General features: G+C 36.8%; 1 protein-coding gene across 1 annotated transcript; it reads left to right on the top strand.

The window, feature by feature from the left end:
• Positions 1 to 2,580: 2,580 nt before the first annotated feature.
• LOC139717144 (monocarboxylate transporter 12-like) lies at positions 2,581 to 17,685 on the top strand. The gene is made up of 6 exons (XM_071628644.1): positions 2,581 to 2,592; positions 7,173 to 7,344; positions 10,931 to 11,128; positions 12,715 to 13,127; positions 15,801 to 16,026; positions 17,450 to 17,685. The coding sequence occupies exons 1-6, from the start codon at positions 2,581 to 2,583 to the stop codon at positions 17,683 to 17,685; spliced, it is 1,257 nt and encodes a 418-aa protein (XP_071484745.1).
• The last annotated feature ends 372 nt before the right edge of the window (positions 17,686 to 18,057 follow it).

The following is an 18,057-nucleotide window of genomic DNA, read 5'->3' as shown; positions in this document are numbered from 1 at the left end:
TCACACGATTCTAAGTTCAAGCTGAAGTTCAAGTTTATTTTACCGTCACCTTCAACATGATCAACAACATACATACATTCAACGTTAGTAAAATGAAAGAAATGTAAACATATAGTAGGTGACATAAAAAAAGCAGGGTACACTGTACTTTCGATGAGAACCGAAGGAGTGAAAAATATTTGAGTCAAAATTAATTGGGGGATGGAGAAGCTCGTAGATTGTGGGTTACATCACACCAGTTATCGCATACAATAAAAAAGTAATGTATTTATGAATCGCGCCGAGAGGTGACTAAACAAGCAGTATGCAATTTAACAAGACAGGTACGCTTGAGGTCAGACACACCTCAGGTACGAACACCTCAGGTATCTCAGGCTGGTATGAACAAGACCAACGAAAACATAAGAATCTAAAGACGATCGGGACGAGAGTCGAAGAAAGAGAGATGAAAGGAGAATGGGAGAGAGGAAGAACAGAAGGCAGGGTCATTCAACAGTCAATGGTTTAATGATTAGAAACTCAGAACATAGACAGATATTACTACAAATTGCTTCATCGACCCGAATGTGCAGAAGACTTTCATCAACGGAGTCAACGGTTGTGTCGAGCATAATCAAGTCCCACACGAGATAATTGTGCACAGTAAAAAAAACACAAAACTTATTTGAGTCTAGGGCGATTAGCCCTTGGGGCAAGTACCCCAGACCCTTCCCCTGACCCTAAACCCTAATCCTGTAATCCTGAACCTAATCCTAAACCTTGACCAAACTCTATACCCTAATCCTAACCCTAACCCTAATCTTTATTCTAACCTTAACACTAATCAGTATTTAGCAGAGGGTAATTGCCCTGACGCGACTTATTTTTTTTTTTCGATCTGGCTGATCTCCCATTCATTGCATTAAGTTCATGTGCTAACCAATCTCTCGGTGTATTATTGACAATTAATACGACAGATTGCAAGGTAGTGTAAAAGGTAACAAATTGTTGTCTCAATCTTTAATTCACGTTTTAAAAAAGGTCTTTAATTCACGTTTTAAAAAAGGTGTGTTTCAGGTAGACCCCCTCTCACCTATCATTTTTCTGTCACGTTTCAACCCTGTCACTGAATATCTCGGACAAACATTAAAAATAAGATAGACTGGGGTATGCTCTGAATGGCACCGGAATCATTAAAACATGTATGCAGGTGATTTTCAATTTGATAACAAATGACAAAATACAACATCAAAAAATAATTGATAAGTTGCACTCATACACAGCATCCATGAGACTCAAACTAAAACCTTCCAAATGCTGCAGTCTCTCTATCTGTGGTGGTGTCCCGAAAGAGATTGAGTATTCAATCGTTCAATCAAAGAACAACCTCATAAATTTCTGGGTTTGCATATTTGTTTTGGTGGCAAACCAGCCGAAGTATTTGATTTCGCTCAAAATGAAATCATAGTCAAGGAAGAATTTGTGGAATTTATTGCGGTCCTTAAGAAGAGAAACTAATGCTCTAAAAAATCTTAAACAGATTACACTGAACAGTGCTGATGACATAGGAGCCTCACATATTTCGGAAATGTGGCAGTGTAATTCCATCAATACCGCTTGCTTAACAAGTTCACCTGCATAATGTATGCATTCTTCTTTTGTTCTGCTTCCTTGAGCCCCGACTCATGCATTCTTATGTTGAGGTGGTCATGTATCATCTTTCTTCATTGCAATTTGTTGCAAATTTTGAAAACATTCTTATGCCTCATCCCGATCAATATAAATTCTGAAACTCTGTACTCACTAAACTGATTTATAGTCGTCCAAATGTAAAAGTCCGAAAATCATCCGGATGTCTCCTTCAAGCCCTTACTTACATGTACAAACAATAAAATATAGGGGTGCTTCATAACGCATTTCTGATATCAAAAGCGTCTTAATTTTCGGTCTGTTCTTTTATTCCAATTCGATCTTATTTCTGAATTTTTCGAAGATACATGTAATGGTATTTGAACAAAATCCACATAATGTCATTGACTCTCTACTATTAATGTCTCAGTAGGCGTTTTCACATCAGCCCGATGTTTCGAAATAGCGCGCTATTTTCTGACTTGGGAAATTGGAAAATATCTCGAGCTTGGATTTTTATCGGGCTTATGTGAAAACGCCTAGTGTGTGTGTCATTGGGAACGCAGATTGAATCGGCTGTGTGTAATACGCGCGCTGGGCATTATGCTGTAGGGCCAACTCACCCTGCACGACTCCCCAGCGTCGAGCACAGCACGCAGTTGCATCCATACAACAGCTCATGTTGACAGCTCAAAGTTTGCATTCATGTAGATGCCATCTGGCTGGCATTGACGTAGTAGATGCTGCCCTTTCACTACCACTGTCTGCAGCATTCTGGAGCACACACACACTACGTCTTAATCATTACAGGGAGGTGAACCTCCCAGATCAGTCCGAATGCTGTGTCTTGTCATGACTTGGCTGCTGCTCCGCTGTTCTAACACGCGCATCTCACGTGTATTCACAAGAAGAGATAATTTATTCTTTCAAGACATTCATAACTGCTAGCTGCCTGGCCAGGGAGGTGGAAAGATGAGAATTATGGTGAGTAGAAGGAAAGACTGGATGGAGATCTGTAGAAGTGACTGCTTCCTAGTGTATTTCACGAAACAATACCTGCATCTGCTGTAGATGGCTGAAATATCAACCTAAATCCTGAACGCAGGGAGAAGGGAAGATATACCATGCGATCAAATCTACCAGTCCTTTCGTTTCTTTCACTCATTCTCTCTCTCTTTCTCTCTCTTCTTATATATATTATATATATATATATATATATATATATATATATATATATATACCGGTTGTCCCAAAAAAAGCGGAACGGTGGATTTTCAGTACTTTGCGGTCTAAAAGTTATATATCTTTTGACATCATTAAAAAGAGCATCTTCCGCAGAATACTATGATACCAAAATCATTTAATTTGGTTCAGTACTTTTTATTCTACACCAATTTCTGAAAATGCAGTGATTGTCAAATTTCGCCAGATTTTTGCGACTTATGAGATAATAATTTGAGTGCGACACGCGATCCATACGGTGAATATTGTGTAAGCTCGGTGATCCATGTCAACAAAAGATACAGCTTTCACATTGGGCACGGGCCAGGAAAAAAAACAGTGTGTGTGTGTGTGTGTGTGTGTGTGCGCGCGCGCTCCCAATATGAAAGCGTTATCTTTTGTCAAGTGACATGGATCAACGAGCTAACACAATTCACCGTATGGAACGCCTGTCGCGCCCAAATTATTATCTCATAAGTCGCAAAAAATTGAAAATGACTGCATTTACAGAAATTGGCGTAGAATAAAAAGTGCTCAACCAAATTTAATGATTTTGGTATCATGGTCTTCTGCGGAAGATGCTCTTTCTAATGATGTCAAAAATATATATCACTTTTAGAACGCAAGGTACTGAAAATCCACCGTTCCGCTTTTTTTGGGACACCCGGTATATATATATATCACTGTTTATGTGTTTATTTCCTTCTTAACATTAGTGTTTTTCCTACCATGACACATTTGTTATATGTATCATATGTTTCTAGTATAATGCTGTTTATATTGTGCTTGTTATTATTTTACAGTACGTTAACTTACCTCATTTACCTTATTTCTTGATTATGATTGATTTGTTTGATTTGATTTGATTTGATTTGATTTGATTTATTCACAAAATTCATATACATACATTATTCACAAATATGCACATAGTTTGTACATGAAACATATTACACATTTTGTCTGGACCGTCATAAGCTATGAAAAGCTTGACTGGGACGTCCAGTATGGATAACGTACACATATTATGTACATAAACATCATTTTTTTTTAAATGTATTATGCGCGTTCAATTTGTTCATAGATAGGAAGATGAGAGAAAGAGAGAAAAAAAAAGAAAAGTGAGAGGAAGAGATAAGGAGAGGGATACTCTACATCATGGTAGTTAAAGGTATACAAGATTGACAATTCTGGTAACAACTAACATAGAAAGACTCGCTGCTATTATGTACGTAGTGTACGTATGACAAAATAAACCTGTGAACCTGGGGGTAAGACAGCAGGCAAGAACCATGCAGATAGTATTGTTTAAACGTATTTGCAATGAAGGGTATTCTTTTCTAGTCTTCTAAAAGTATGCTTTGATTGGCACCGTCGCACTTCATGACATAGAGAATTCCAGATGTCAGGACCGGCATGTCGTATGGATCGATGGGCAAGGGCAGTTTTTGGATTTTCTAGGTGCACGTTTGTCGAGGTTCTGGTTGAATAACTATGAATAGCCGAATTGAAACGAAACATGTTTAACAGGTTGGTGGGAAGTTCTTGCGAATGGAATCTATACATAAAGACAGCACTTTGGAGGTAATGAATGTCGTAAATGGAGAGTGTACGCAATTGAAAAAACAATGGGTTTGCATGAGACCTGTAATCCGAGTTCGTGCAAATACGAACAGCTTTTTTCTGAAGGAAAAACAGTGAGTTGAGTTTAGTCTTCTGACAAGCCCAAACGATATTGCAGTAAGAAATATAAGGCAGGATAATGGAATTATAAATGGTGAACAACGTAGAGCTTGATATGTATGGTCTGAGTTTGTACAATATTCCAACTCCGCGTGCTACAGAAGTCACAACATTGGCAATATGCAGATTCCAGTTCAACTTGTCATCTATAGTAATACCTAAAAACTTCGTACTTTCTTTCTGTTCAATTTTCATGTCATCTATAATAATATCAAAGTGAATGCCACAGTTTAGTGATCGTTGACTTTTGAACTTTACATAATTTGTCTTTTCTACATTTAATGATAACTTATTGCTTCTGAACCATTCGGAGACTTTGGGTAATTCTGTATTCATAGTGTCAATAAGACGCTCAAGATTATGATCAGAAAGAAATACATTGGTATCATCTGCAAATAGAATGAAATGAAGTAAAGAGGATGAATTACAGATATCATTGATGTATATAAGAAATAACAAAGGCCCCAGGGTTGAACCTTGGGGAACCCCACATTTGACTGGTAATACATCAGAGTGAAAGTTATTATAGATGGTATATTGTTTTCTATCACAAAGATAGTTCTTGAACCACATAAGAGGAGTTCCTCGTATACCATAAACATTCATCTTTTCTAACAATATACTATGATCAATGGTATCAAAAGCTTTACTAAGGTCCATAAATACTCCAAGTACATGTTCTTTCTTAGACAATGAAATGGAAATCTTATCACAGAGTTCAATAAGAGCTATGTCTGTTGAGTTGTGTTTCCTAAAACCATATTGACAAGACGTGAGTAAGTTATTTTGTATCAGAAAACCGTAGAGTCTGTTATATACAATTCTTTCCGGAACTTTTGACAAACTAGAGAGAATAGATATAGGACGGTAATTGCTTATAAAGGAAGCATCTTCTTTCTTGTGAATGGGTATAACTTTGGCAAGTTTCATTTTACTTGGAATAACACCAGTAATTAGTGATAAGTTGACAATATGAGTAAGTGGAGTAACAACATTCAAAACTACTTTCTTTAAAAGATTATTACTTATATCATCATGACTTACTGAATCACTACATTTGAGCGAATGAACAACTTGAATGATTTCATTATGTGTTGCTGGAACAAAAAATATAGAAAATTCACATGGGGTTTCCAAATAATACCTAAAATCTACCTTTGTGCTTGGCACCTTTGAAGCTTGATTAGGTCCAATATTTAAAAAATATGAATTAAACACATTTGCTATATCTATTGATTTATGATATGCATGATCTCCATGTCTGAAACTATTTTGGGTTGTTGATTCTTTTGAACGACCAAGTACATCATTTATCATTTTCCATGTACCTGAAATGTTACCATTTAACTTCTCAAATTTAGAAGCGAAATATGATTTCTTAGACAAACGAATAACGGATGTTAATTTATTCCGGTAAACCTTATATCTATTTATATTACTCACTGTGTGATTTCTAATACTCATTTTATAATACATATTCCTCTTTCTTATTGACTTCAACATTCCTTTAGTTATCCAAGGCTTAATTCTACGTTTACGTTTACATTGCCTTTTAACTTTGGGTATATTTTTGTCTAAATAATACTGAAAACATGTCATAAAAACATTAAAAACTTCATCAACATTTTCTTCCATCAATACACTGTCCCAACGTTCATAGCTGAGATCAATATTCAAATCTGCTATTTTCTCAGAGGTAAATTTACGAGTCAATTGGGTTTCTGTAGTGTTGGTTTTGCTTTGCTGCTTCATCTCTGAAAAGACTGTAAATATAGGAAGGTGGTCTGATATATCAGAGTAGAGAATACCTGACGAGGAGAAAGTGCAGCACACATTGGTAAATATATTATCAAGAAGAGTAGATGTTTGTTGTGTAATTCTAGTCGGATTATCTATAAGTGGTTCAAAAGAATCGGAATATAGATTGTTAACTAATTGAATAGATACTCGATCATTTGATAATTAATCAATATTAAAATCGCCAACAACGTGAACATTTTTATTCTCTCTACAAACACATGATAATATCGAATCAAAATCTTGCAGAAAGTTATCATTATTACTGAGAGGAGGTTTATAAACTACTCCAATAATACAATTTCTACTTTGGCCCAGCATAGCCCCTCAAAGCCGACAATGTGTGTATTCACCTGCATGTATATTAAGGCAAGATCAGGATGTATTGGTAATACTAGCGTGGGTTACTAATCTTACTTGTGAATTCAGCATCCTTCTTCCTAGATTTGTATCGCTGAAGATGCCAACCACCTCGTTCAACACAAAATACGGAAACTTCTTTTGTGTTGCTGCCTCACCGATTAAATTTATTATTATCATAACTAGTCAATAAAGCCCTGCGGTTTGAGTTTCCATACGCCGCGCTATTTGACGTGATACAAAAACGTCATAATTTCTTTCTAGGTTTTCCATATGGCATATCATTATTGATTTTGCGCCAGTTTTGAGTGTTAATTATTCCTTGTGACAGCATGTTGTCAGAATGCTATGATGATGTTCATATGAAACGTTAAATATAAGAGGAAATATTTTCACGATTCACTTTTAACGCTATTTGTTTGTTGCGGCGTTCCTTCCCAATCTAGAGCCAATGTAGAATCTGTCAAGGGCTTAGACAGTGGTTCAACCAAAGATGGGGCTGGGTGGTCACCCTGACATCCTTTTGGATCATGTTCTTTACTCTTGGTACTCTCTACACCTATGGAATTTTCTTCGTGGAGTTAAGAAAGGAGTTTAATAGTCCTCGAGGCAAAACAGGTAAGCAGGAGTTCACTTTTGTGCTTGACCGCCATATTTCCTAAAAAAGACGGAAAGAGAGAGAGAGAGAGAGAGAAATACAATTTCTTATTCCGCGCTGTTATGATTTTTTTTTTTTTTGTAAAGAGAGAGGGCTAACTTACCCATTAACACTGAGAATTTGTCTTGCTTGCAGCAGAAAGTAAAATTCTCTGATTTTTTTTTGTTCGAAGTGCATTGTTTTCTTTGTTGATTCTACATTAAAACACAAACAGACATTCTATTAAATTTCAGATTACTTAACCTTTGATATGAATACAGTTTTCCCTAATAGTCTTACAGAACCACGGCTTTCCTTCAATATCATCCTCCCTCTGTAATTGTCATAATGCAATGTTAAAAAATATACCTTACAAACATAACATGTGTGTGTTCTGCGTTGTATGCTTTTAAATCTATGTTCGAGATGAGCTAATAATGAACGCTGCAATAACGTCATTCATACCTTGAAATAGCATTTTGGATTGCTTGATTATTTTGAAAGTTAGCAATGCGAAATGTCTGATCGTACTTTTTTTTTTTTTGAACATACTGTCTACATCGTCTGATTTCATTGTACTAAAAACCTTTTATATCGTATCATTGAAAGAGGGTATGATATCAAAAGTAAAAATGGTCAATAAAAGAACTACACGTATATGGGCAATTCCACGGTAACTAGGACACAGGTGCCAAAAATTCAAAATGATATTTGTTTCAAACACCATACATTTTCAGACAGTACTTGAGTTGAAGTTTTAAGAATCATTATGTTTTTCAATAAAAGCGGCCATTTTGATTTTCAAAATGGCTGCCAAAATATGCCTATAACTCAATGGTGAAAAGAGTGTATTGTCGCATAACTTACTCTCTGTATATCCACTTTATTAGTACTCTAGACAACAATCTTTCATATGTATGCAGTTACCAGAGAAGTCTTTTACCACACGATAGAAAAAAAAGCTGGTAGCTTTAAAGAATTTGATAAAAACTGTTAATTACTTTGATAATGATGGATGTAACGTCAGTTACCAAAAACAAGGAATTTTTAAGTTTATTCATCAAAGGAAGTGAGCTGTATGATGTAACTTGGGATTTCTAATGTATGCCCATATGCCTTTATTTTAATACCAGAAATAAGGATACTTGGCATACTGGAGAGTCAAAATGAACACTACAAAATGTGTAACGTCAGTTACCGAAACGTCATACACGAGTATGTAACGTCAGTTACCATGACAGTAATTATAACTGAGGCAAATTTTTTGACTTTTGGCCATTTCAATACATCTGGGAAGTCAACTTACAACAAAGAGCAGCAATCCCTTTCATAGGAAATGATGTCATTACCATGGTATGTCCATGGATATTTTTTTTAATTTCATTTTATTTCTAAATTCATTTATTCATTCATTTACCATGATTATCTTTTTTTTGGGGGGGGGGAAGCTTGAGCTTTCGATTTTTTATTCAGCACAAGTTTAAGGTTAAATCATCTGGAAGTTTAGTTTGCCACATGCAGTATATATGCACTCAAATTAGTACATTCCCAGTCCTACAGGATGATAAAGCTACCAAAGTTTGTAGGCCTAATCAGTGACATGATTGCATGTTAACCACATTTCCTACAACAAAAAAAAAAAAAAACCAAACAAACTTCTGCACAGCTGTATACCAACAGTTTAACAATCTTCACCAATGTTTGCTTTTGCTGGCATTTTTTTTTCAGGAAGCTTAGTCAAGTTTCTACCTCAAGGCAAATGCACTAACAGATATTTCTTCTCTTGCACTTAAATGTGTGGTGTAGTTAACATGGCTCATCTTGTATTATGGTACGTAAGGCATGTACTCATTATTGTTTGAAACACTGATGTTGCTCAAAGTGAGAGAGGATTCTATAGGGTTTTAAAAAATGTTCATACAGTGTGTATTTGTTGATTACTTTATTCTATTCATGCAGGGACATTTTGTAATACAACACATGATAATTATGAACAGGGAGAGTTTTTTATATTGATTTTAGTATTCTTTCGTTGCAAAGTCCGATTTTTTGGTATCTCGAATGGATTTGCAAGCCGTGATATATCAGTGAAAAGGAAAAGAAAAACAGTTAAATTACTTCAAGCTAGGAATAAAACAATAATGCTCTTTTGACCAAAAAACATTTATTTTTCTTCTTCACAGAGAAATATTAAAAGTGCGACACTTTTCATTTAAATCAATTGATGATGGAGATCATCAGGAGTAAAATAAAGAAAAGAAGGAGAAATATATCACAATAGATTTCATACATATTTATGCATATTTATGAGTTGATACATGTTTTTTTCCCCATGACCTGGAAGATATTTTGATATTTTTTTCAAGCACAAAAATATCCATGTTTTGTTTAGTACTACAAGGTATTATGGGTGGAGCACTCTACAGCTTGTATGTAGATAAAAACTTTCCTGTTCATTAAAAAACAAACAAACAAACAAACAAACAAACAAAAAAGCCCTTAGCCATGTCAATATATTCATACTTGGAACTGCTTAATCTATTAATGGCTCTGTGTAATCATAAATGTTGAATAAAAATTAAATCTTCAGACAAATGTCAAGAAATATCCTCTTGTGCATTTACATTATTTTTGCCCAACTGTGCTATGGCATGGGGGGGGGGGGGTGCCCCCTAAGGGCCCACCCAATATTATTTGTGTCTTTAAATTTTGTTTTAATTTGTTGCTGTAGTTGCCTGGGATTGTCACTGGTACATTGCAGCAGTATAATAACCTGTTAAATGAATTAGTTCTCTGTAAACCCCACGGCAAAGTATGTGTAACGTCAGTTACGTAACGTCAGTTACTGACATGTTTACCTTTAAGTTTTCATAGAACACAAAGAAAATGGACTACTGTTTCATTTCATTGTGTATTTATGACTGATGAACCAAGGTATGACTCCATATCAACCAAATCATTCTGAATGGTCAGAATTATGAAATATCACATAGCTATTCCCAATCATGATTTTGCATGTGTAAACCCTATGGCAAATGTAAGCGTAACGTCAGTTACGTAACGTCAGTTACCGTCATGCCTTCACTGAAATTGGCATGGTGGTAAAAGGAGACAACTAAAGTGCACATTATTTTGCACACCTGTTCCTAAGAACCTAGGTGTATTGCCATATTAAACACATAAAGGCTAAAAGTCAGGGACATGAGATATTTCCATTTACATCTACACCATAATTTCCCATGTCCTTTTTCCGTAACGTCAATTACCGACACATTTTCACTTGCTATGTGATAAGAAATGCAGTTTGAGAGAAAAACTTTCCACCTATTTCTTCATTCTCATGAACTTATTCATCAATGCTAATTGCAAGCCCAAGGTGCTTTTATTCACAAAACTACAAGGTAAACAATTTCATGAAAATCCTTACGTGTAACGTCAGTTACCGTGGAATTGCCCATATATCAAACGGCTTATTAATACCGTGCTATAAAACCATGTACAGTCTCTTGGAAAGCTTCATGCCCCCCATTTTAATGCATTTTTGTATCTTCTTTGTTTTCTCGTCAGCATGGATTGGGTCGCTGGCTATTGGACTGTGCACTACAGTCGGCATCATAGTCATCCCGATGTTCGCTTATGTCCACAACCGCGTTGTCTTAGTCGTCGGCCTCCTAATCTGCTTCCTTTCTTGCATCCTCACGTCCTTCATGAATAACATCGAAGCAGTCTTCCTGACGTTTGGGGTAATGTACGGAATTGGCGCAGGTACTGCCACTCTGTCAGCCTGTGACCTTCTCCTTCAATATTTCCCAAACGAGAACTGCAGCAAATCCACTTTGCTAACCCTCACCGGCTCAAGCACTGGTACGTTAACATTTTACTCTGCGACAAAATGATATGACACCGAACATTTATATTTTGTATCTTTTAAAGAATATATATCAAATCTTTAACCCAACTTTACATGCTGTTGACGTATGTGTAGTGGCCTCATCGCGAACGATCTTTTGTGTATGAGATTGCAGTGCAGTGCTTAAGTGGTTTTTATAGAAACATGAACAAATTCTGTGGTCAGAAAGTAGAGGGCAAAGAATCGTCCTCGCAAGGTGTAAGAACTCTTTCATCTCCGTTTGTCCAGAACATCGCTCAAATCTTTAGCATTAAGTCGAGAGCTGATTTCAGTAGAAAGGAAAATAAACAAACCCATCACCGTTGTCAAAACAGTCGGTCTTGCTCCAAAGACATCAACTCTGAATGTGTATATATCAAACCTATATAACTATATCTATAATGTCTATGTTTCCTGAAAGTATGCAATTTTTGATATTTTTATAAGTTGGATTTGTATAATGGATTTGATATGTACATCTTCGCCCATGAGATGGTGAGAGTGAATGAGTGGAACAGTAGAAAAAACGTCCTTAGCATTTCATGCGAGTGATTTATGAAGTTGTCTGAGCTGTGTTAACGAAATCCACAGATGATATAAGGACTATTTTGATAAAAGGAATAACGCTGAATATATATACAATATTGTGTGAAGAGAGGGGAAACCTGTTCTGCGCATGCTTATAAAAATCGGCCTTGCGTCGTTTAGGTTTGCACGTCGGTTCTGGGCTATTTTTGAGTCCGCTCAAATTCACTTGATGCAAGGATCCTATGGCGGACTTTCCACTGCTACAGCGGCGCCCGTGCCATTTTACCTTGCATGGGCTGCGTCCTTGCCATAGTGCTTGCGTTCAAAAGTTACTTCGCTACACGACGCATGGAGAGAGAATAGCCAACGCAATCGTCGTCTTAAACGTCCGCGTCGAAAATCTAAAGCTCCCTAATAGTTCCAAGCTATGTACGCGCCGTTTTCTCTCTTTTTTTTCCCTCACATATCTAAATCATTTTCATGAGAAGCCAAAAGCTGATATGTATCTGTGACCTCTTTCACAAAACAATATACAGATCGTATAAATAAAAAAAGGTTATCCAACTTTGGATGGCTACCATTTCCTAATCCTCCCCTATATAGAGAGTACAATGTCTCTTCTTCTTTCCATTGGTACCTAATTATGTTGACAAATGTCACGCATGACTGACACATTCTTTTTTCGATGTGCACTGTATGCAGTATATAAACGTATAAACGACTTCAGATTAAAACAGGATACATGCTTGAAAAACTCATGAAAACAGTATTCTTCCTCTGAAAAAATCAGCTTCGAGCGAAAAAAATAAGGTGACATCAATGGAAAGAGAGAGTATTATGGCCAAAAAAACGTTCTAATAATGTTAAGAAGTCTGAAAACGTATAAAGTCTGACAAAATGACGGTTGCCATGTCTATGTCTGGTCATATTTCAGGTATGTTAGCACTCAGTCCAGTGGTATACTTACTGACAGAATCACTCGGATGGCGTAACGTGCTGCGAATTTTGGGCTCCTCTTTTCTTCTCCTAATACCGATCGCTGCGCCAACATTTCACAAACCAAGCCGCCAGGAAGATGCAGGAACTAGCTTACAGCCCGTATACAAGACGCCTGGAGAAGGTGCAGCTAGTTCAGAGCGTGATCCTGAAGTGTTTCTACCAATCAATAACTGTCATGACCAAGGGTATGTGAAGGCAAACAATCTGCACTCAGAGACACAGAGGCAAGTGGAGCGAGAAGCAGGGTTTTTGCAGAGGTTAAAGGTCATGACCTACCCTGAGATCTGGATGATGGGAGTAGGGCTGATTCTTTCGGCGACTGTCAATACATTTTACTACGTGAACATGGTAAGCTTGATTTGTCGCATGAAGCTAACTATGATAATTATGCTGGATCACCGTAATATAGATTACAGAAACTGGTATTCTCACTTACACGGGACAACGTTCTCCAAGTATCACGTCGCATACTTTCATTGATAGCGACATTTCCTCGTACATGATATGAAGGTCCAAAGAATGAATTAACAAGTTTCAAATTTCAAGTTTATTTCACATCTTTAAAAAGAAATTAAGCATACAAAAGGTACGACACATAGATCACAACATATTTGACCACAAAACATAAATAAACTATAAGGCGAAGTATTTCACGAAGTATACATGGAAGTAATTCCATTTTAAATTCAATTTTAATCATGGCATGATACTCGTAAGCGACTTGCAGTGCATTATTTCACCATTCCATGAAATGTACTTGATACTGCGGTTTGCATGCGGCAGTAGTAATTATGTAGGCAATTAGTTCTTATGCAGTTTGTAATTTTTTATCTCCCCCCCCCCTCAAAGTGATTGTATGAATATAATTATTCGGTGTGTTATGATTGAGCTCCCTCCGCAAAATTTTATAAGATATGACATTTCATAGAGTTCGTATACATATTTTTTTTTCAAAAGAAGAGTCCAAGGACTAACAGTGATATAACTCTTTCTTTTCCTTTTAGTGTCATTCCAAAGATTTACCACGGAATTTTCAATAACTCCTTCAAGCTTTATCCTGCTTCGTAGCTTGGATTATTTGCTTATGTAAGAATAAGTTTCTTTTTCCGACCATAGCCTTTTTGGCTCAGAGGTTGTACCACTACCAGGTTTCTTTCCTTAGGCCACCATTGGTTGTTCCATTTTACTCTAAAACGTACTGTCAAGCCACTGTAACAATCGTAATAGAACTCACCCCTTGCCTTTTCAGCTTCATGGCCAATATTCTTGAATATACAGTTGATTCGTCGTTCCCACAGTTTCCATTATGAAGGACAATGTGCTAATGTGTCCTTGGTACCTCCGGTATAGTCAGTTTCAAGTGGAGCGTAAAAACCGCTAACATAACAGAGACAATTTGGCGGTTTTCATGAAGTAACTGATTGCCCACAGTATACAAGGCGATTATGTGTTTGATTGTTTCGTCATAAAATATTTCCTTTGCATGGTTATGGAGGGATAACAATTTTGACACGCAGTCTATGTATGCATGGGCCTATACAATAGGCCCTATATATAAATCCTGGGACCTAGAACGAAACAAGCTTGCAGAACACATCATGATTTTTCGTTCATTGGAGATAACCCAACCATACTGCAAACAGACCTTCGTGTTTATCTTGAGCCAGACTCTTACACATTCAGGTGAAAATTCCCCTAATTTATGTTTTGTAGTTTGGCATTGTTGTTTTTGTTTGGGTTTTTTTTTTCAGTACCTTTATCGTAAAAAATATGAGAATAAATTAAAATGGAAAATGTGAAAAATATATATAAACACACAAACACACACACACACACATCATATATACATATATATATATATATATATATATATATACATATGCATTCTTTATCAGGTCTTAAAGGTATTACCCCACATTTGCAAACCCACGAAAATCAAAACTGCATAAAACAGGTCCAATATGACTTCAAGTACAAGTTATAACAGTAACATACCTCACCTGTTGCTCTTTGTCTATACCATTCGATAAAAGAGAGAAAATCATCGTTTTAAAATCAATTTTCAAACCGGGTCAACCCGACCCAAAATCGAATTACGAGCGCGGGCTAGCTACGTACATGTAACTTACACATGTATCGCATGCATGTAGTACGTACGTGGACCGGAGCTAGCGAACGTTATACGCATGCATACGGTGCATTTTCATTTATTTTTATGAAAGTAATGGACTAACTGGAACGAAACTTTGCACAGGTGTTACTGCAATCATACCCAAACTCCATGCTAACTATGAGACCAATTGCTGCAGGTTTACAAATGTGGGCTAATACCTTTAAAAATCAGAATACAGGCAATTAAAGTTTCGGTGTCCCTTTTGCAGCCCTGAAATTTAGATTCCTTTCAGAAGCTGATACATTTCGTATAGTGTACAGGTAGTTAATTCAGATCTTTTCTCAGAACGAAAAAACACCGGAAAATATCTTTATGATGAAGGGAGAAGCAACATTATAGATTTTTCAGTGACTTTATTAGAACGCCCCCTCCCCTGCCAGAAAGAAAAATGCCAACTGTTATTCTCCATACAAAAAAAAAAAAAAACAACGAGTGTATTCTCGTGTGACGTGGGGTTAGTTTTTCGCTCCTTTAAAAGTCTGAGGGGTATTAAAGTAAGATTTCGTTTTTCATGCACGATGTTGGACGATATTATTCTTCCACTACGTCAAAAAAAAAAGGTCGTGACGTTTCCACAAGGAATATAGGACCTTTAAGAGCGAGCATTTCGTGTGAACCCTATATAGGCCACTTTAAGAGTCATTTGACAGGAGACCAATTCAAATGATGAGGTTATGGAGAGGTCACCAGCTCACTTTTATTAGTGATTGCACACTTACGATGAACTTACAAAATGTAGTCGTACTTCCTGCCAGTGGTTTTGTCTTTATATTCCCTTTTCTAGATCTAATGATTATGCATTTGTGTTTGTTGTTTTGTTTTCAATTTCTGTTCTTCAATCTCACCAGGTAGATCTACTATTAACCTACGGACTAACGGAATACCAAGGCTCTATTGCTCTCACAGTGATTGGTATATCAGAGGTGGTAGGGAAGTTTCTTCTCGCCGGAATCACTGACAGGCTACCATTCCCAAAACTCTTCCTCTATCCCATTGCGTGCATAACGGGTATCGTCGTTATGTGCTGCTTCCGATTCGTTCGGGTCTCGTTTTCATTCTACCTCTCATCAGTTGGTGAGGAGTAAAGATCGCTCATAAAATAATCATAATAATCTATTTCAATGTTAGTTTTCTTTCTCTCTCTCTCTCTCTCTCTCTCTCCCTCTCTCTCTTCTTTTGCCCTAATTATCTTAATCGGGTGCGCTCTCACGCGTTGTTATGATTCCATGTCATCTGGGGCGGATCCAGAAATTCGTTAAAGGGAGACGCCTTTACAAAATTAAAGGGGCGCACACACCTCCCCCCCCCCCCCATTGTTTAAACAATAAAAAATAAAGAGAGGCGCGCACCCCGTGCGCCCCCTCTGGATCCGCCACTGTGTCATTATACCTCAAGCAAAATATGCATTTTCTGTTGTTATTGTTTTCTTTTAACATTATTTGGCAGAGTATGAGTTATCACCTTAACTACTCAGTACTTGATCGTAGTTTTGAACACATTTCTGTTTGAAAGATCTTAGAAATTAAAGCGGATGTTGACTGGTCGACCCTAATTCTTTCTTTATCTTTCAGTTATTGGTCTGGTTGTCATGACGATAGTAGATGCACTCTCTTACTCGATCTGTAACCAAGTGTTTAGTGGTAGTCAAAGAAGACAGGATGCTTGGACTTTTATCATGACTGCACACGGCTTCGGCTATATGTTTGGTTCCTTCTTCGGTACATCATTATTGTTGACTTTTCATATATATACATTATACCTTTACTTTCAGTTCAATTCAGTTCAAATTTAGTTATAATTTACTTACACCTGAGTCACTAAAACATGGCTGTTATGACAAATATGCCGCTTCCAAGGTCATTGCTACCCAAAGTTTTTTTGGTGTTTTTTTTTTTTATAGGGGGATCTTATTTATTATCTCTTATTTCCTTCAAGATAGTGGAATTATGTTTCATGAATTTATGGATCTATGTTTTGAATTACATTTATGTGGTTGCTGCAATATACTTTTTATGTCTCCTTTTTCATTATATAGTAAAGCACATATCTTTATATCGTTATTTGTTTGAGGAACTGTAGAAATGAAATAATGTCAAAGCTGAATGAATCAAAATCTTGATATACGGTTTGATGAAATAATATCAAATCTTGTTTGGTGTTTCAGATTTTGCTCTTATCGCTGCACAAAGCATTCGAGATGTACAGGGATTTAGTACTTCGTGAACAACACACAGTGAAATGATTTGGTCTCCTTTAGTATAATTTCTTTGCATTCATCACTGAAAGTTAAAGATAAACCTTTATTTTTGTATCGTCACAGAGAATTAGCGAAACATGTATCAAGTTTCCTGATTCATATAAAGAAGAGTGCAAACTATAGGTAATATCTGAAAACTTTAATAGGTTCCTAACAATTGATTCAAGTCTTTAACTAGTGAAATTTGACTTTGAATATGAAATTAATATCAACCAACTTTTGTCTTTCGCCATTTGTCAGGGGAGAGTGTCGACAGGACAAAGTCGTATGATACCGCCCTCTACGCCTGTATGGGTGTGTATGTTTTGTCTGCCGTGACGTGGATCGCAGTGCCTGTCTACCAAGCTATCTTCGCTCCGGATCGACTCGTCATGTTTACGGCTCAGGCTCAGTGCAACCTATCAGCAAAACAAAAAGGCTTCAGTAGAGTCCAGTGTAAAACTCCCACAGAAGGAGTCAAGAACGAAGAGTGCTGAATAAACTTATGTATCTGTGGCGTTACTTTAAGCCGCAGGATCGCACGAATGAAGACATTTGTAAGGCTTGTGCGTGTTTGGGATGTGGGTCCGATGATAAGTCTCAACACTCCTGGTGAGGTCCACTGGGGCAAAGGGAATCTGGATTTCCCCTGCAAAATCTTTGGTTTTACCTGGTTCCAAACTTGTATTTTTATGCAGTTGTTAGAGACATCTACGGCAAAAATGTCTGATCACGTTTTCATGTTCAAGAAAGATCTTGTGTTAAAATGTGTTGAAGCGTGTCTTTTCAATCTCAGTCAAGAGACAGAGAGAGCGAAATGTGTGATATACAGTGTACTTCGTTTACTCAACAAATGTTTTTTTAGACAA

Source organism: Diadema antillarum, unplaced genomic scaffold, assembly GCF_040938485.1.
Source record: "Diadema antillarum isolate AM-2024a unplaced genomic scaffold, OU_Dant_1.0 scf00000072, whole genome shotgun sequence".
NCBI classification, from domain to species: Eukaryota; Metazoa; Echinodermata; class Echinoidea; order Diadematoida; family Diadematidae; genus Diadema; species Diadema antillarum.
This window is presented reverse-complemented; position numbering and strand designations above follow the sequence as displayed.

Bases quoted from the DNA above. Each gene is read 5' to 3' on its own strand.
- LOC139717144 (XM_071628644.1), top strand. The intron at 13,128-15,800 runs GTAAGCTTGATT...CAATCTCACCAG, and splicing joins CATTTTACTACGTGAACATG to GTAGATCTACTATTAACCTA. The intron at 16,027-17,449 runs GTGAGGAGTAAA...GCCATTTGTCAG, and splicing joins ATTCTACCTCTCATCAGTTG to GGGAGAGTGTCGACAGGACA.